This window comes from Ptychodera flava, chromosome 12 (assembly GCF_041260155.1).
Source record: "Ptychodera flava strain L36383 chromosome 12, AS_Pfla_20210202, whole genome shotgun sequence".
Classification (NCBI taxonomy): domain Eukaryota; kingdom Metazoa; phylum Hemichordata; class Enteropneusta; family Ptychoderidae; genus Ptychodera; species Ptychodera flava.
In genome coordinates this window covers 13,826,280-13,847,074 of record NC_091939.1, presented here as the reverse complement: position 1 = coordinate 13,847,074, position 20,795 = coordinate 13,826,280, and the positions used below count along the sequence as shown (strand labels likewise).

Genomic DNA, 20,795 nt, shown 5'->3' with positions numbered 1-20,795 from the left:
GTTTGAGTACGGAACTTTGATTGTTCAATTTTTATGCCAAAGGGGTCAATTTTCCTGAGATAGCAGCAAGAGAAAGGATCTAAACATTATTGATGCGGATTGTGACACGCAGGGGGAGGGTCACTCTTTGTTGGGTATAAAAATTGGGGAGGGTCACTTTTTCCTTGCCAACACTTTCGAATACTATCGTCAGCTAGATCTGTTGATGGTTTTAAGTGCAATTTGAAAACTTACCTGGTCAATCAGTTTTGTTTTTAATTTTTAAAAAAGCTTCCTTTGTTTAGTTGTCACTGCTTTTATCCAGTGAAATTTCTTTCTTAGTTTCATGTGTGGTTGTACTTTTTATCATTTTACTGTTTATTCTGTTCAATGTGCTGAAACGTGTATGTAGTGTGCATTTCAAATAAGTTCTTAATAATGATAATAAGGGTCACTAGTTTACACTTAGCGTCATTTGAAAAAACACCAGCCCTCCCTCCGTGTAATTTATGTCCAGCCCCTTAGCCGCATGGGTTAGGACAATTGGGAGCGACAGGCGTGAGTAATACATCGAATCGACCGTCTGTTTTGTTGTTTTTCGGAATTATTGCTCTCTATCTATTAAAGTTTCTTAATTTCTTTATTAATGTATGAACTTCTCGGTTTTTCAGTTTCTGTATCTATTCATGTCGCAGTTTCGTCGATTATAATTAGCCCTTCAACAGATGGCAGAGCTGGTACATGTTTACATAAGGTACGAAAACATTTTGCAAAGGTCACTCGTTGAAGTTGTTATGACGATGTACAGTGTGTGTTGCCGTATTCGCTCTCAGAGAGGAGTGTTGAATCTGTTGTCGAACGTAATCGTAATGTTCTCAGGGAGTATTTTCTGCCGGAAGAGGTTATTATTGTTGACTGTACATTCAGGCCAATTCACTCAGGCCTCAGGCCTCAGGCCAAAGAAAAAAAATTGTGCTGTTCCGATAGCCCGACCCACCCTATTGTTTGCCTGCCGACCCTAAACTTTTCAGAGCTACGTAAACACGGAAAATCACGTGTTCGTTACCAGGCATTTGATTTTTGCTTGAACGAGGACGTCTTTTATGTTTTTATTCCTTTTATGTGTATGATACGTTTTTCTGGAAATGTTGTGGCCAGTGTTTGATCGCCCTGAACCTCTGAAAATGCATATTTAAAAATAAAAATATTTCGGAAAAAAAATCCCTGCCGACCTACCTACCCTATTTTTGAAAACCATGTTATCGGAAGAGCACAATTTATTTTTTTGGCCTCATGGTAATACTTGGTCGTTACCAATCCATTCAACCCTGCACGTATGTATCTTCTGCCGGACCAGTTTAACATATATAGTATTTTCCGATGATATTGCAAAGCAAACTAGGAGTACAGAAGCAAACACGGACTGCCGGAGGAAAAGATTAATGCTGGGATTTGATACATAGGTTGAGTCAAAGTCGATTTTCGAAAAGGTATTCGTTATATCAATATTTTATCTGCTTTTTTCATATCAGTAAAAGGTAAAATCCATTTTTCGCTGCAGGCCCAAGCTTTGACAGGGAGAATATGTGCTAAATAGGTTTGACATTTACAGATACCTTGACTTCCCTCCAGATAACGTTTACTATCCATAGTCTATTCAAGGTAACCATTTACTCGAAGGTGCAACCAGCAAAGCATACAGGGACAATTCGTAATAAGGCGGGCAGGAGAAAAGTCGGTTTCGCACAGCGGCAGATGTAGCGATTAGTGGACAGGAAAACCGGTTCACACAAGACAAAAATGTTTTCAGATGCGAAACTTCGGGACAGGCAAATGATCCCACTTTCTAATTGAAACTACGAATAAATCACCAAGCCGTTACCGGTACATCCCTTTGTGAACGTTGAAAAAGTGAACACGGGCGTTAGGGAGCCGTCATTATTTACAGCCTGGGGGGGGGTCGGAGGAATGTGAGAGGGTCACTCAAAAATTGAAAACTTCAAGGGGGTCGCACAAAATGTGAAGAGGAAGAAGAGGTTTACTCAATTTTTGGTGCGAAATAATTGAACACCCCTCAGATTGCGCCATTGCACATATCAATTTCTCAATTTTTTACAGGATCTCGGAAAATTGAACTGTTGTGAATTAATCCTTTATTATCATAGACACATAATTGACTTCAGTTGAATAACCATTTTGACATTTAACCATACCGTATTCAGACTTTTCATAAGAAGCTGGCAGCCAGAGAAATGACACAAGAACGTCACAGATTTTCCATTCCTGCATATTCTTTGGTCTTCAATCTCTGGCAAACTGAGAACTTTTTTCAAAATGCATAGTCATTGTTTGGTTGTTGAATATTGTGACTCAAACAATTATCATGCAAAAAATGTAACAAAAATATTGGTGTTCAATGTCATTTTCAAACAGTTTTACCTAGTGCAAAAAAATTGAAACACCTGTCAGATTGCACCATTACACACATAAATTTCTCAAACTTTTCGCTTAGAGGGGCACTCCCTCTCGTGCTCTCCCCCTTACAGTGTTCTAACAGTTTTAGTAAAAAGCAAATTAAAACACGTCTCAGATTGCACCAGACTGCACCATTGCGCACATCATTTCTCAAATTTTTCCATGCAAGATAGGGACACCCTTCTGACACTTTCCCCTTCAGTCTCTCACGTGTTCTTCGCCATGTACATCCAAATTCAAAAGAATTGTACAAGCTTGAGAGCCCGAATATCTGTCCCCGATGCGCGTTCCACCTTAATTCAAACTCATAGTTGTAAAGGTTTTTTTTACAATTAACTAGGGTTAGTATCCGGGTTAGTAGTACTTTCCATGATGTTGACTCAGCACAAAGTGTAACATAGGAAAGTGCCAATAGCGCATGCATCTCAGCTAGGCGAGCCGTGAAGTCGAACGGCCGCTGGATAAGCGGAATAAAGGTCAAATATCACAATCAGCTGCCAACAGTCCGATGAAAGCTCTTGGCACATGTGAACTCTAATGCTTATCTTATTACATGCCTCGATGTGAGTGCAAAATTGTGCATTGATTTGAATAGGAACATCCGGGGAGTTAGCGGGCCGGTGAACGATGTACTGACCGGTTTCCATGGTTACCCGGTCCAGTGAAGCCCTTCGACGTTTATCGATGTCAAAGTAGACGCTTAACGCTATAGATGTAAAATATTCATTGGCGCACTGCTATTTTGACTTTCGTTAAAATCTGTATGATGCTGGTCGATAATGGTAAAATTGTTTGAAAATGCACAGCATGTAACTAAATGTCATATAGCATTAACTGTGAAGAGGCATGTAATAAAAATATTATTGCCTGAATACATGGGTTTATGTGCCCTCGCAGCAGGAGACAATTTGTCCTCCTGGCGTCGGGCAAATTGTCACCTGCTCTCGGGCACATAAACCCATGTATTCCGGCAATAATATATAATGTACACTGTTGCTGTATGTATGTATGTATGTATGTATGTATGTATGTATGTATGTATGTATGTATGTATGTATGTATGTATGTATGTATGTATGTATGTATGTATGTATGTATGTATGTATGTATGTATGTATCTGTCTGTCTGTCTGTCTGTCTGTCTATCTATCTATCTATCTATCTATCTATCTATCTATCTATCTATCTATCTATCTATCTATCTATCTATCTTTCTATCTATCTATCTATCTATCTATCTATCTATCTATCTATCTATCTATCTATCTATCTATCTAGTATCTAGCTATCTATCAATATATCTATCCATCCATCCATCCATCCATCCATCCATCCATCTATCTATCTATCTATCTATCCATCTATCTAGTATCTATCTATCTAAGGTCTATCTATCTATCTATCTATCTATCTATCTATCTATCTATCTATCTATCTATCTATCTATCTATCTATCTATCTATCTATCTTTCTAAGGTCTATCTAAGATCTATCTATCTATCTATCTATCTATCTATCTATCTATCTATCTATCTATCTATCTATCTATCTATCTATCTATCTATCTATCTATCTAGGGATTGGATGGATGATGTGCACATACGAGAAATCATAAATAATCCCCTTTCCTAGCAATCACTTGACTCTCTGGCCAGTGGCACAAAAAAAACCCTGAAAAAATTGAGCACCAGCACAAGCCTGTCAGACGATGGGATGGCAAAGCTAATGATTTTGCCGTTGGCTTTCATATGGGCACATGGCAGGTCAGATGGAAAAAAGGGCTTTCGAATAATCCTCATCATTTTGCGCTAATAGAAACGAGACAGACATCCGAACCTAAATGAACTACGTTTGAGTCGTTGACTCAGAGAAATGACATATATTTGAAACGCAGGTAGCAAACGTATTATGAAGTTTATGAAAATCGTTTACTCGGGCTATAGAACTTTTCGCTTGGTCACCATGGGTGGTGAACAGCATTTCTACTAACAACATAATGGTTCTTTGACGCTATCAAGTGTCCCACAGTGTAAATCAACCCAGGTGTGATGGGTTCTATAGACAGAAGAAAATTGCTACCATCAGGCTGTCGATTTTCGTGCCTTTATAGTATACTGAGCAACTGTTAAATGTCACAGATGGGTTTTTTGGCTATATCTTGTAATTTTCTATAACATTTCTTTGAATTCAGCGCCACGTCAACTCAACGTACGCAGTCGCCATCAAAATGAATCACTGAAATATATATGTCTGGTCGATCTTATCGCTAAAAGAGCTTGTCGCGCCAGAAAAGATGCAAAAAATACGTGCGTGATAGGCTATACCACATGCAGGTATTTCAAACTGTTCTGACCTTTGAGCGTTTCCTATTACATACATATCTCGGTTGCAGACTCATCGAATTTCGGTGAATTGCGTAGTTTCATCACGTCGGATTGAATGTCATAACTGATTGCATGCAGACAATGATGAAATTCAAGCAAAGAAGACGAATAGGCAGATCTAGATTGGCATTTCACTCATTATGAATCTGTGTTATTTTAAAGAGAAAATGGGACGTTTAGATTAACGATTCTGCTGATGATGTTCAAAATTTTCTCGTGACTCTCGATCTTTCGGGAACGTGTCTTTGAAAACGACAAAAAACGGTCTTTGAATCGTTTATTGTCTTCCATAGACATTGATATTCTTTACGAATATGAGTTCAATCTACATGATTACACTTTCTAAACATTTTATGAACACTTTAGGGGAACGCGATTACAGCCCTCAAATAGTTGTTATATTATGTAGAAACCGCCTCAGTGATAGATATTCTGACTTTCAAATTTTTACAATTCTTATTTAATCTGCCGCTTGTGTTGGCCCACTTTGAAGCTCTTTCATTAAATTTACGGTGACTTTTTACCATCTCATTTTTTGAGAATATGAAATATCTGCTTTCGCCCATAGAGTTAACACATGGATTGCGGCCATTTCGAATTTCAAATATTGGCAAATATAAAGTGTTTGTTTCCATGTTACCAAACTTTACATGACGACCCCGATTTCTATTCTTGATTTTGAAAGAGAATTTTTGAAAGCTTTCTTTAGGAAAGTCTAATTCCTTCAATTTCGAGGCTCATACTACCCTAATGTCATTTGACTGACGCGTGCTGTGACATTTTGTCATCAAAGATAAATATACTCACGTGCCGTACGGCGACACTTAAGCAATACAGCATCCCATCGACGGTATACCACGAGATTTTGACCAGTTCACCACATATATGCTCGAGCGATAGCGAGTGCATGTATGAAGTGAACTGGTCTGATATAATGGTATTTCAATCACGGCATGATTTTAGTACGTACCAAATAAACCTACGTTAGATATAATGTTTTTGTACTGTATCCATGTAAGCCAGGTGGGACAACAGTCCATCTGGCCAGTTTCATAACGTACGTACTTTAAGACAGACTTATATGAATATGTGTGAGAGCACAAGGCTTTATGGGATAAAAGCACAGTGGGGCCTTATCTGTAATCTTGGGGTCAGCAATTCTCAGCGACAGGCAAAATAGGTTTATATAACAGTCAGTGTTGCAGCTAGGAATTTGAAACCAGGGAACACTGTGTCCCCCTGCCGTTTATTTTTGGGGACATTTTACACATTTTGGGAACAAGATGTGTCAATTGTTATTCAAATTTTGTATTATTTCGTAGCAAATGAGTTTCACTAAGCAAAATTTCAGCTACCGGGAGCCTTTCACTATGCTTGAATTTCAGGCAAGTAATTGTAGCAGCTAGTGTACCGTATCTGCCACAAATCAGAAAGCTCAGTCGGACTACTAGCAAGTTTTAATATCAAGTGCAGTGTTTTAATCATTTGTACTCACAGCTCCGAAACAACAACAAGAAACTAATTTGCGATAATTGGATGGTAAAGGAATGTCAGTTTAATCTGCAAATGTGAGCTCATCTGCTTTCCTTTTTAAGTTATTCACTTTTGTTTTTATGAGTATAAATTTGTAATATTGCAACATTCAGCTATAGGGCACCTAACACTTTTGAGAAATTTGAAAAATATGAAGATCAAATTATCCCAAATTAGTTCCAATGGTGTTAAAACGACTATATTGTTTGGCAATATAGTCGTTACATTTCAATTTTGCTTATCATGTTTTTAATCCCTTTTTTGTGTGACAGTCTTGCACCTCATGCCATTTTAGAATAAGGATAGATTATGCAAAATAAAATAGTCGGTTCTTCCTACAGATACTCTTGTTTCAGGTGAAATATTACATTTCAGAAAATAGTATCAAGCTTTGCCTGACCAAATACCAATCTGATTTTATAAACAATATATTTCATAACTAGTTATACTTTTTGCGTAGAAGATAAATGCCTTCTTAATCTGTGGATGCGATAACTGTTACTTCTAGACTCGACACAGTCGAGTGTTACGCTTTGGGGCCCACTTTAACGAGTGCCAGGAAAATTTTGTCAGGGTTTATAATAATTTGTATCCCACTGTTGGAGTCAATGCGGCGTATAATGACCTATCACCATTTATTCTATCACTTAACAGTAGTTAGTGATTCGATAAGCGGTTGTAAAAATTCATGACTGAACAGACATTCAATGTTGAAAAAAGGTTTCATCCCTTTACGAGTAATTGGACTTCAACACGGTGTCATGATGATTTCACTTCGAGTACATGATGTCGCATTGTACAGAACCAGGGAAGCAGATAATCAGAATAGTTCACGTTGACCCTAAACTGATTGAAATCAGATGTAGAGTACGGCGACGTTTATACTTCCGCGGGATTCTCTTGCTGTCGTGAGAGGCAACAGCACCCGCGTAAGTATAGACGTCGCCGTACTCTACATCTGATTTTAATCAGATCGACGTTGACCCATTATTTTTCTCTTGTAAATCTTTTGAGCGTTCGACAGGTGAAGAAGAGAAGTGTTCAGTGAGAAGCTCCATTCAACTTCAAGGAAAAGATCGGTATATCAAAAGTAAAGTTTGAAATGTTATTCCCAAGAGGAGTGTAGAGATCTCACTGTTAAGGGCATGCGTAACTCTTGTTCACTGTTGATCGAATGGGTAAACGGGAAAAGTTTTCTCTCAATTGGAATACTTGCTGGCCCTGCCGATGGATTTATTCCCTTTGAGTATGATTGCATGTGCCCACACAAGCATTTACTGTACCACGCTAAAGAGTGGGGTGAGGGCGCCACTGTACTCACAACTCTGAAAATCATACATATTCGTAATTTGAGTGGGCAGTCAGTTCACCGTATACCCTAATCGTACACCGTTACGGCAATAGGCGATAAAATTTTGAATGAACTGGCGAATGTAACTATAGTATTTGCTGTCTATTACAGGGAAACTTCAAAACAATACGTGCTTTTGTGCATTGGGGGAGGGGGAGGCGAGGAAAATCCACGGTTGCCATGACAACACACCAAAGAGACTTTTTAGAGCCATTGCCTTCAAATCGCAAAGCTGCATTTTGATTCAATCAATGACCCTCTTTCTCGCAATGGCTCGACCCTGACTGGTCTCAGGGCAAACTTTCCATCACTGTTGAAAAATTTGTGTTCATCAGGTCTGTTACACTGTCCTGTCACAGACCAATATTGGCAAGTGAATTGAAAGTGCTATGAAATATAAGTACCAATAAAATACAAAATAAAATGACTGATGTGTCCAAGGTCACATGACACAATGTACAAATATGGTGCACCAATTGATAATTTCATTATCATCAATGCTCCACGTAATTTTTGCTGCATTATGACAAACATCGAAAGCAAACAATTGGTGTAGTCTTTTTATGCTTTGTCCACAAAATTTAGACAACAGACTGACATTATGGATGAACTCATACATGAAATTAAACATTGCTGATAGACTGGCGATGGAATCAATATTTGAAAATGTTGCATGCCCATCCACAGTGGTCTTTCATCTTTCAACAAACATGCACAAAACATTGACGTGAGACTTGATAAGAGCTTTAATCAAGGCAGTATGTGACTCGAAAGTGAAAGAATTGCTTTCAACCAAACTCTTACCGAATCCAGACTAAAAACCAGGAGTCATCATGGAAAGTTTGGTACTAGAGGAACAAATTAGCTAACACTTACAGATAGTTTATTAATACGCTGTATGTTGCTTCATCAGTGGATACAGTTTTTGTTTTGCTTTATTTCTACCCATGTCTACCATGCACAGACCTATGGACTATGGTCCTTTAATTTTAGGTAGAACGTGCTTGTGGACACATATTTGGACTCTCAAACTTTTACAATTCTTTTCTGATCTACCACTTGTGAGGGTATATTTTAAAGCTCTTGGTGTGAGAAAACTTTTCACCATCTTAGTTTTTCGAAAATCGAACATTTTATTTTTCTCAATAGAGTTAACACGGGAATGGCAGTCATTTTGTATTTCAAATATCCATAAATCTTGGGTAATTTGTATCTCTAGTGCCAAATTTGCAAGGTGACCCCAGAATTTTATTCTTCATTTCGATAGTGAATGGTTGAAATATTCCTTGAGGAAAGTTTGAGAAAAAGTTTAAGTCTTTCACTTTCAAGGCGCATACTACCTGAAAGACAAAGACAGACAAAGACACATTAGAATCAGTATTTTTTTTTTATTATATGGTTTTTGTTCTTTTGCTCCAATGCAACATGGAAACACTTACAAGGGTTGCTCAACTTTCGCAAAGAATGACAAAACAAAAACCAAATATCAGAACAGTATGCAATATTTGTTAAATAGTTCCATTTAAATTTACAGGAAATTGGTGATCAGCTTATAAAAAAATTGGCATAATGACAGACAGATAAACTTATCAGTTCCTGGCAACCTAAATCATGACTTTACAGGTCAGAGGTCAATAAAGCCCATAGGCTAAGTCTCTGTAGCCTTTTTGAAATCATGAAATCTTAATGAAATTCTCAAATGTGAAATTTTGGCAGATGACATTTCTGTTGTGGGATCTCTTGATGAACATTTTCAAAAAAAAATTACTGTATTATTTATTACTTTACAAATTCCTAAATATACCGGTATACTTGGCTCAGGGAGTGGAAACCGATCAACCAACCACAAAAACCTGATTACTTTGTTTCCAAGATGACATGGCAGCCATATTTACCATTTAAATGTGGCCTCCATCACCTGATGGCCCTTCTTCCCCCAATTACATAATGGAATACTCTATTCTGCACCTTTAGATATTGTGGACTACAATACTTGGAAAGAGGGGTAGTAGATGGGTAAAGACAGCTCAGACTTTGTCTGTGTGTGTGTGTGTGACCTTGGGTAAATTTTTCTCAGGAAAACTTGTGTTGCAATGTTTTGCAGTCTTTTACAAAGTGTGTGATGAGAACCCATTGTTACCATGAAATGGAACTATCCTTTACACTAATCAATGTGGAAGGTAACAGTCATATATTTACAGGGGTGATTGGATCGGAAATGGATTCTTAGAGGTTTTTGTTCTTTGGCCAATAAAATGAAAAAAAGTTAACAGATATTCAGATTTCAACCATTTTTTGATTTCATGGGGAACTGAAAAACCACACTACATTCAGCTAGCATGATAGTAGCATCCTAGAAATGAAATACAAGATTTGTTTATACAGGGACTGTGTGTCTAAGCTGCTACGTGCAACTCTACAGCCGATCAACAGCTCTACTATTTTCAGTGTATTTACAGCATGGAAATGACAGAAATAACAATGTTGACATATTTTTCAAAAAAATGCGCAGTAATGTCTTTAAATTCGTGTAATCCAAAAACCAACAAAACAATTTATTCTGAGTTATTTCAAAAGTTTGTTCTTTTTCTCTTGGGTTTTAGAGACGACGGTGAAGTAACAACACAACTTCTGAGAATTGGAACTCAGCTCTTTGTGGAAACTAAATGAATGATAACATTGATAATCCTTTGTAGTTGTCTATGCACATACCGACACTACTCACTTTTGGTGTGTCTATGAACAGGAACACTCAAAATTCAGAGTGTTTCAGCACCAAGTAATCTGTTTTACGATGAATTCTATATGTCATACATGATTTACACCAGACCACTGCCTCTCTTTGTTTTTTCGTATTTTTTTCCCCTTTAATTTTGATACTTTCAATTTTTGTCCTTTTTGTTTACAGTTGTAAGAGCACACATTTTAAATACAATTTATAACAAAATAATATATCATCCAATTCAACTTTTTTTAGAAAAATGAAATACTGAATGCTGGTTAGTATGTGGATAAATCATTGGCAGTGTACAGCCTTCCAGCACAGCTGATTCAACATAAACACAAGGAAGAGTGGTTCTGGTCGCTAGAGGGCCACTTCACAAACATGGAATCAAATAGGTGAGTTCATTTAATAGTATTCAAGGGTAAACAAGGACTTATATGTACTCTTCAACACTGACAGCGCTGTCTGGTGATTCATCATGGTTTCTGTTGGTCGGTGAGTCCGGCGAATCTGACTTGCTGTTGATTTTGATGTTGAAATCATCGCTGAATACCGTGTCTATTATTGATTTGTCTTTATCATCGTCGGAAATGCTTCCGCGGTTTCTCGGTGACCTGGGAGTGCTGTCTATGTCACTGTACCTACTGGAGTACCTGGAGCAAAAAAACCATGCATAATTATGTGAGTTAGTGGACCCTTAATAGTCTATCTTTCACTTCAGTCCTGGTTACAACTGGTGTATTGGAATGGAACATTTCAAAAATAGGAGTGACTGGATCAGATGTGACTGGATAAATACAGTTAGCACATCCTAAAGTTCACTTTTTTAACAATCTAATCACAAATGTGATTTTGTCAGTTGATTTATTCCATTGTGAACTGATAACAGAAACTTGCTGCACTGATAAATGCTCTAATTAATCTGATCCACGTTACCTGCTGCTGGCGGTGGTATTTGGTATCAAGTCAGTATCTGCATCAGAATCAGATGTAAATGTTCTTGTTCTGGTACTGCTGGCGTACCTCGGTGTCTCTATACTACTGAAAGTGTTGTCGACTCCTTCCGGTGAGCGCCGCCTGGAGTACCTCAGCGAAGAGTCTGTCGACCCCAGGCTGTCGCCGCGGTCTCTTGATAAAGTGCGCTTGTGCTCTCTGCAGCCATGTGTCGATATCTCCATCACTGTCAGAATCACTGATAAGCCAATCAGAACAAAACAGAGGAATTTTACTATTATTTCAGTTTCAGAATCATGTGTCTTTCCAGCTCATATCATGATATTGAGACCCTGTCTGCATATCAGCATATGAATGACGAATCATGGAACAGAGCTGCGGCTCCTATGGAACAAGTACATGCTTTGTAGTTGTGTTGATGGTTATCAATTTCTGTACCGAAATATGAAACTTTCCAAATAAATGATATTTGTGCACTCAATCAATAGAAATTGGTTACCACCATTTCGAATAATTGCAAATTTAAATTACTCGCAAAATGTTTAACATTCATCTATGTAACAAAATGCAGCGATATGAAAAGTCTAGTGCATCTGTATATTAAATGGCAAAGTGTTTAGTGCCACTAAACGGAGGTTACTTCAAGTACCAACATTGGAATTTGAAACGCTGTATATGTACGTCCCCATGCACACACATGCACACATACAGGATAGGCACTGAGATTGAACTTTGCAGCACAGGGATTAGCCTATGCATATAGACTTTGCACAATCCCTTGTCTCTATTACGTATACCTGTGATCAGAGACATTATGGCAAGACTAACTTACATTCAGTATGTTGGTCATTTTTTTTGATGGGCTACGGTGAGTCACAAATTTATTTCCATGATTGATGGATTGTCAGGATACTATGAGATAATGGAAAGATAAAACGAAGGAAATCTTCTTTACCTGTCATCTAGATCACTATCTTCATCAAGTTGATCTTCCACTGCGTTCTGTAAATCAGCAATCCTTCTAAAAGCGAGTTTCAAGTCGGCTTGCAGCGTTGCCTGGGCAGTTTCTAAGTCATCAACTTGTCGCTCCTGGGGTGAAAGTCGTACAAAAAAATTATGTCACCTCAAATAAACTAACTTCACTGTACGAAAAACAGGCCCTTGGCAAAATCTGATCGATTGTATACTTCAGATCATGAATGACTTCCATGAGAATCAATGCAAATCATGTAAAATGATAGCATAGATGACTGAAGTCTTGTGGTTTGGATCCTAAAGAACGACTGTATCAATAACATCCTGGGAAAATTTTGTAACTTTGGCATGGCAGCACATCACATATGTGTCAAACATGGAACAAAATAAAACAGCAAAACAAATTAAATAAATAAATAAACTTTAACAGACATTGAAAATGAATAAATAAATAAAAAAAAAATGATCAAATCGAAAAATATTTTACATATATGGACGTTAACTTGTTAAAAGCAGATAAGTTTATCAATGACTGACTTGCTCTGGCATTTCTCACATTTGCAAATCCTGTGGCCATTCTAATAATGATTATGATTCTAAAAAACATTCTTCTCCCTCGTTTTTTTTCTGAACATTGTTTTGCCTCTGTACGTAAGGCAACTGACATAGAGCAGAATGCCCCCTAGGCTTGTGGCTGTTGATGGTGGTACCCCTTAACTCACCAGTTCCTGTTTCTTTCGGCTTGAGTCGTCTTCTTTGTGCTGCAACTCTAGGAACTCTTCCCTGATGTCTCGTAATTGTCTCTGTAGTTTTCTGTTCAGTTCCTGCGCTTGCTGGTCGGCGATTTTGATGCTGTCCTTCTCGTTGCTGACTTTGTCAAGGTTTTCCTTCAATCTGCTGACTTGCGCCTGAAAACGATGGACAAGGGGGATGTGTTGACGTAGAGGAAAAGCATGAAGCCACAGTGGAAACTGCAAAGCATATCTCAAGTGCAATGACACCATATTCTTTTGAAATTTTAATTTTTGTTTGTCACAACTGCTTCTACACAGTCATTTGAAATGATTTTGTCTCTAATTTTATCTTCGCTACAAAGTCAAAGAGGTCATTCTGAGCTTTCCCACGTAAGATGCTTTAAGCTGTTGATAAACAAATAAATGAATCTAAGATACAGATGTATATGAAAAAAATTCTAACAAGAATAGCATGGCAACTATTTCTTTGGTCATTTATACAGAAACCTAAAGAGAATACTATACCTGCACACACACACACAGAGTATCAGACATACTGCCACACCAGCATGCATACACAGTAACACACAGTCACTGACAGGCTCACAATCTGACACAGACAGACATAAGGATGGACAGGGTAGCTGACAATCATTCATGGGCATATACTTATAGTTTTACAAACACACACACTTATACACACATATATACACATGGACTGAATGACTGACAGACACTAAGAAAACTGACCAGGAGGCCCATCAGGACGACATCTTACCTCCATTCTCTGTTTGTGTGTTTGTTCCAAGTCTAACCTGGATTCTAGATCACGAATCTTTCCTTCAAGTCTAGTCACATTGCTCCTGTCAACTGTGGTTTCAACCAAATTATTCACCTTCAAATTCAATTCAGCCACCTGTCGATCAAATACACAAATATGTTCTTGATCCCAGCAAGATATCAGAGCGCCCTCTATGCCAATATGTTGCATACTGAGGCCAAGGAATAAACTTTGCGGCACAAAATTATTTCACAATACAGGTATTGGTACAAGAGTTTAGAAATATAAATTTCTGAAGAAGTTTCTTTTTTGCTCAAGGACAAAAAAAAAATCTTGAAATGGTTAGTAAAGGAACTAACACATACCTAAAAGGCAGAGTTTGTCATTGATTGAATCAGGAAACAGTCCATGGTTTTTTAACTTTGTTGTATATTTCTCACATTCAATGCAAAGACTTTAGGAATTAACAATATCTTGCAGTTGATATCATGTTATCCTAGGAATATCAAAACTAATTTTTCATATCAAAATTTTCAAAATAATGGATACGATGACTTCTGTCTATAAAATGTTATGTGTTGTAAAGTGAGTGTCTTCTTTTGATCCCTTCCAACACAATATTTAATACTGCAGAGAAAATTTATTTCTACCATAACTTTGTCAATCAAAACATTTCTGGTGAGAAAAGTTTGCCAGTGAATATGAATTTTTGATATTTCTTACCCTCTCCTGGTAGCTTTGCTTTTCGCCAGACAGCTCGGCAATGGTTGTCAGGTGGTCGTTTATTTGTTGCTGGTACAGGGAGGCCTGAAATGAACAAAATTATTTATGGACTTAATCATACTGAATTAAACACACATTAAATACTGTCTCAAACCAAATTATCAGCTGACAAAAATGAATATACAGAAACAAAAACACTAAGTTAGCATCAATGGATTTGGTTAAGATATAATTTGATAATGTTACTACCTTTCCCCTTCCATCCCCAATCTGTGAACTATGACCTTTCGAACTTTCAAATCATAGAGACACATCCCCCAATTCTGTGCACTTTGACCTTTTGAACTTTCAAATCATAGAGACATCCCCAATTCTGTGCACTTTGACCTTTTGAACTTTCAAATCATAGAGACACATCCCCCCAATGCTGTGCACTATGACCTTTTGCCTTTTAAACTTTCAAATCATACAGACACATCCACCAATTCTGTGCACCATACAGACAATCCCCCATTCTGTGCACTATGACTTTTTTAACTTGCAACTCATAAAGACAAATCCCTCCCCAATCTGTGCACCATGACCTTTTGAACTTTCAACCTAGGACTTACTTGGTGTACAATTGATTTGTGTTTTCTCATCAGTTCGGCAAAGTCCTCCTCTTCGTCATCCAGTTTACTTTGTAAATCGTTGTTCTCTCGAGTCAGTGTCATCATTTTATGTTCAGCCTGCCAAAAACAAATAATGTGGTCAATTTCATGGATTTACAAATACCAATATTGTTAAATTTTGCATGTATTCAGGTTCAGATTGTACCATTTAAAATAAAAGATTATTAAGGGATTAACTTTTACGGCCGTAGTAGATTTTACAACTTTTCACACGCTGTCCTTTATTTCCCTGTGGATGGGATCAACAACACAGGACTGGTCGACAGCTTAGTGATGAAAAGAAAGTTTTGACTACACTCACCAAAAAAAGGATATTGAGATTTGAAAGAGCAGAAATGACCATATTGCAAAGTTAGAGAAATTAAACTTTGATTCAACCAATGACTGTTTGTCATTGTTTTTTCACTGCCATTACACTTGTCCACTTACATCAGCCTTGGCCTTGGAGACAATGTCCAACTGCTGTTGAAGGTCACTGAGCTCTTCCTCCATGTTCTTTCTTGACTTGGTGGCAGCTTGTGACATGTACTGGGCTTCTTCAAGCTGTGTGCATTGCAAATGTACATGATAGGGGAGAGTGTCAATTTTATCATGAGAAAGGTAAATATATATATATAAATATTACTGTTGCTATGTAGACAAGTAAAGGAAGAAACAACTGTTTACCCCAATAGAGGAGCACAAGTTTTGCAATCTTTTCAGCAGTATAAACTGACAAGTCGAACTTGAATTACCCTGCTGTGAACATGAAACACTTTTGTAGAAAATCAAACAATAATTTAAAAGCCTTTGTTGGTAATTCAACTTCAAAATTTTCAATACGTTCTTGATATGAAACAATGCAGGATGAAATGTAGTTCATTGTCATAAATGGTTATCTGAACAAACTAAAACCAACCACAGAAACAGCATCAAAACAGGGTTTGCTTTAATTAAAATATCACTGCGGGTCCTGTACAAAACAAATCATGTTACCTGACTGATGAGGGCGCTCTTTCACTAAGGTAAAAGCTCACTTATGTGATTATCCTGAGCATTTTTTACAGGAATATTAGAGTTCAGCCATACTGACTCATACTAACTCCTATACTTGAAGCTACAGGTACTGTAATTTTGACAGGTTTTTTCAGTTTTTTGTTCCATGTATCAATTAGTTTCTTGGGCCACACTTCCTACGGCATTTTGAAATACAAACTATTTGGTTTCACAGTACAATATGATTTCAAAATTTCACCCTACCTCATGTTGAAGTTGCTTAACAGTGGTTTTGCTAATGGCTGATTCTTTCTGTTTGTCCAGCATGAGCTGTGCATCGTGTAACAAGGCTTTAGTTTTTCTTAAGTCCTTCCTCAATCTTTTCTCTGTATCCTTGTCTGCCGACACCACCTCATCTTGCTTCTCTTTCAGCTTCCTTTCCAGCTCTCTCTTCTCCTTGACGATAGACTGCTTCTCCATGTATTCTTCATCAAGCTGTGCCTCTAAGTGCTTCACCTGAAAGCAACAATATTACATTTTTTGTCATCGTTATGCTTTGACCGTAAAGCTATATCATTGGTATACACTTTGGACAAACTAATACTGGGTGCCTACTAAACTCTCTCACAATTCACCATTACTCCCAGGGCAGGGGTGTCTTTCTGCGTTTTTGAAACACACCAGGGTTATTGTTCATTATTGACCTGTTCACTCCGAAATTCATGTGAACAGGTCCATATCACCATGATAACAGTAGGCTTGGGCCAAACCATTATGGTGAAATTCATGTGAACAGGTCAATATCACCATGATAACAATAGGCTTGGGCCAAACCATTATGGTGAAATTCATGTGAACAGGTCAATATCACCATGATAACAATAGGCTTGGGCCAAACCATGGTGGTGAAAGGGTTACAGGTTCTAGTAGCCTACTATCATCAAGGTCCCTGGACCATGAGCTCTTCAGATATATCCATAGATTTTGTTATGTAGGATGTAGTACTATTTTACTCATATTTAGTGTAGAATTTCAGGGCGATGAATATTTTCCACTGGTAATGACTAATCCGTTGATTTGCGTACTAAAACCACACTCATTTGTACACTCTGTATAAATACATCGACACCAAAGATATCAGATATTAGATATTCAGTAAGCACAAATGAAATCTAACAATAACTACAAACAAATTGATAATTGAGCTCCTGGACTATATGCTTTCCTCCAAAAACAAATGTCAATTTCATCATTGAAAGTTATGAGTTATATCAATGAGAGGGGAAAAGAGTTAACAAAATTGTCACCAAAAAAACTAATCTACAGTGTTTATAAATTTTCATTCTCACACTAAAGAAGCCCTACACTGTGCATTACCATGGCATGCAGGCTGTACAGGAAATGCACGATTGATAATTCCATACAGGATTTCTGGAATTCATTCCTGAATATATACATGGTACATTGAATTGGACACAGAAAATTCTAACTTTGAAATGAGAATTGTCAGCATTAAGTTGCAAGAAAACATCAAATACATTTCTTGAGTGTGCGTTGTAATGTGGTCAGGAAGTAATATGAATAACAAATCTCTGCAACTTTTCCAGACTCGAAAATGTTTCTACATTAACAACTTACCCTCTTTTGAGAATTCGCCCTGATCTCTTCAACATCTTCCTCTTTGCTGTCCAGTTCCTTTTGGTGGTCTTGTTTCAGGTTCTGTAACTGCATTTCCAGTCTCAATTTGGCCTGGAATAAAAGAACACACAGAGTGATAATGCAGAGAAATGATCGATGAAGTGTTGTACTGACTGATTATCAACCCAGTGCAAAAAATCAAACACACAACACACGGATGAGGAAACAGGATGTGTTATTCAAGTGTACATAACTGAAACACAGACTAACATGTCAAGTTAGTTACCAGTTATTATTTACCTTTACAATAAAACTTTATGGAATGTGAAGTACAATCCAACATTTAATCTTGATGTTATCAAATATTAAATTTTCCACTGGACATACCAATGTCCTGACTTAATAAATTTTTTCTCACATGTAACTCTGCATTACAGAAAAGATCATGAAAATTTGTTTGAAAATGTAACACTACAGACCATATGATCCCTTAAGGTTGTTAATTCATAAGTGCATGATCACTGCCGGTGCCCCCCCCCCTCCCCTCTCCCCCCCTCCCAATGAGTTTAATCAAGGCACATGCTTTTCTCTTCACCACAAACACTCTAGCAATCCAACTGTTGAAACATTCCAAAGTACCAAGTTCTAAAATAGTTTCGTTGGTTTTTTTATATATCAGTACATGTCAATATATTGAAAGATAAAAAAAAACTTATGCACATGACAAAAATGCTCAAAACAACATAATGTTGAGACAACTGTATCCCAGTGGTGTTCACGTAAAACCTGTCTAAGTTTCCAAATACAATCCGTGAGGTGACTCACTTGTTCCAGCATTTGCACAGTCCCAGCCTGATCATCCAGTTCCTCTTCTTGATCCCGGACTTTGATTTGAAGCTCTCGTATTGTTCTCTTCAATTCCAGGATTTCATTCTCATCCTTGCCACCCCTTGACGTCAGGTCCCTCAGCTCAGCCTGCAATTGTTCCACTTTGTCTTCAAGTTGATACACTTCACCTTTCTTGTCCTGCAAGATATGCAAAATATAAATACATTAAATATATAAAGGGCTGTCTCACCATGCATAAGCTTGAAGTACTTTTGCCCACTGACCAAAAAATGTGATACAGTGAGTGAACATTTTGAATGCAATATGTGTACATTTGGACAAAGATACTGGGCATTTTGTTTACAGAGTGGTTAAAATTTTGAACATTTTAAAAATACACAAATTTGCACTTCCCAAAAGGTCAAGGGGTCAATCATATCTTTGCAATAAATAATCACCATTAATGGACGCAGGAATGCCTTTGATTTAATTATTTTTCAGTTATGCAGCAATCTCCAGAGTTTCCATTATCCTATGTGTTTCGCATACAACGGTTGCAGCTCAATACGCTGAAAAGCATGTCTTCATCAGATCAAGTTAAAAGTGCAGGCACAGTACACCCTGTGATCCTCCATGTATAAAAGTCTATGCTAACACACAGGTGAGTACATTTTTGTGTATACCTATACATTCCAAACCATTTAAATGGAGGACATACACAATTTTTTTTGAATGGTTTCCAAGAATATAATATTTTTCTTTTCAGTGTGTCAAAACGTCCGTAAAATGCTAATATAATCAATTCAGATAACACTTAAGATCAGCAAAGTAGCTGGACCTGATTTTTAAATGCGAAGCCTCCCTTTAAAAGGGCGCAAAGCTATGGCGCCGTTCATTGTGTAAGTGGACACAAAAAGGCAACACAGACACACGCTCCAGAAAATGCCACTTTTTAGTTTTTTCTGGTCGCAAAAACACAGACAGACTACCAAGCGGTCAGTGCGAAGCTGCTGTCGATCAATCTCTGTGGTTATATTCAAATTCTAACGCAACTGGAAGACGATTTTTCAGGAAATTTGAGCGTTAGTGATGGGGAATCAATGACTGTTGGCAATTTGAACCGACCATCAATCAAACGCTTGTATAAACTCTGTTTGCAGGAAGCAAAAGGTGACAAAAGGTTGAGATAAGTTTGTGCAATTAATGTTATAGAAATCAAACATCGTACTGGCCAAGTGTTTGACTGGGAGGAGAACTCCGCTAATGCGAGAATCTGGGATTGAAAATTGCGGCTTTAAGCAGAGAAGTCATGTAAAATGTTTTAAAAGAGATGTTAAGTGAAGGCAGGTCACTTCATTATCATCTTGAAGGGTTTAAATGTTGATACTTACATCAAACTGACTTCTAAGCTGGTACACTTCTGTTTCAATATGGTCTTTCTCTCTCTGTACTTTCTCTTTGGCAAGTTTTTCAGTCTTGGCATCTTCATGAGCCCTGGCAAGCTCTGCATCAAATCTGCAAAATGGAAAAAAACCCATCTACACTCAGCGCTTTGTTTGGCTCTTTTCTTTGTGCTGTTGACATCACTCAGAAAATATTGTACAGTAATTTAACTTCTCAATCATGTAACCAGCTGCATATTCTGGTAATGGTGGGCTTCTTAATCATTGCATTATATTTCAGCACAACTTGTGATATCGGAGGGATATGGCTATCCAAAGGACAAAAGTCAGAAATTTTGTGATTTGTACTGAGCACTTGTAACTGAAACTCATGTATGTGACAGTGAATGCTTCTATGACAAAGAGTTCAATTACTGTACAGATATTGATTTTAAACTAATTTTTTTTTTTCACTGATGTAACTTCTGAGCCACTTCACGTTGTTTTCAAGTCACTTTTAATTTTACCTTGACACCTCTGACCTTTGGCATCTTCCAAAGGTTTGCTATGCAATGATCGGACCTCTCACACAGAGAAAAAAGGGGGGGAAGGGTAGAAGATACATTACAATTATGGCACAATCCACTGACTTTGATAATTTGGTGAAAAGATTATCAACACAAGAAA

The 20,795-nt window shown here is 37.5% G+C and overlaps 1 protein-coding gene across 5 annotated transcripts in view; it reads right to left on the bottom strand.

Moving 5' to 3' along the window:
* Positions 1-9,096: 9,096 nt before the first annotated feature.
* The window catches only part of LOC139145132 (unconventional myosin-XVIIIa-like), a 107,952-nt gene continuing 96,253 nt past the window's right edge, over positions 9,097-20,795 (bottom strand). For all 5 annotated transcript variants that reach the window (XM_070716097.1, XM_070716098.1, XM_070716099.1 and 2 more), the window contains 12 exons: positions 20,118-20,241; positions 18,724-18,924; positions 17,899-18,009; positions 16,525-16,776; positions 15,715-15,828; positions 15,226-15,342; positions 14,615-14,698; positions 13,889-14,026; positions 13,099-13,284; positions 12,357-12,490; positions 11,384-11,639; positions 9,097-11,100 (listed from right to left, as the gene is read on the bottom strand). In XM_070716097.1, the coding sequence (XP_070572198.1) occupies positions 11,486-11,639; positions 12,357-12,490; positions 13,099-13,284; positions 13,889-14,026; positions 14,615-14,698; positions 15,226-15,342; positions 15,715-15,828; positions 16,525-16,776; positions 17,899-18,009; positions 18,724-18,924; positions 20,118-20,241 (1,615 nt within the window). In that variant the 3' untranslated portion in view covers positions 9,097-11,100; positions 11,384-11,485. The remainder of the gene's footprint in view (positions 11,101-11,383; positions 11,640-12,356; positions 12,491-13,098; positions 13,285-13,888; positions 14,027-14,614; positions 14,699-15,225; positions 15,343-15,714; positions 15,829-16,524; positions 16,777-17,898; positions 18,010-18,723; positions 18,925-20,117; positions 20,242-20,795) is intronic.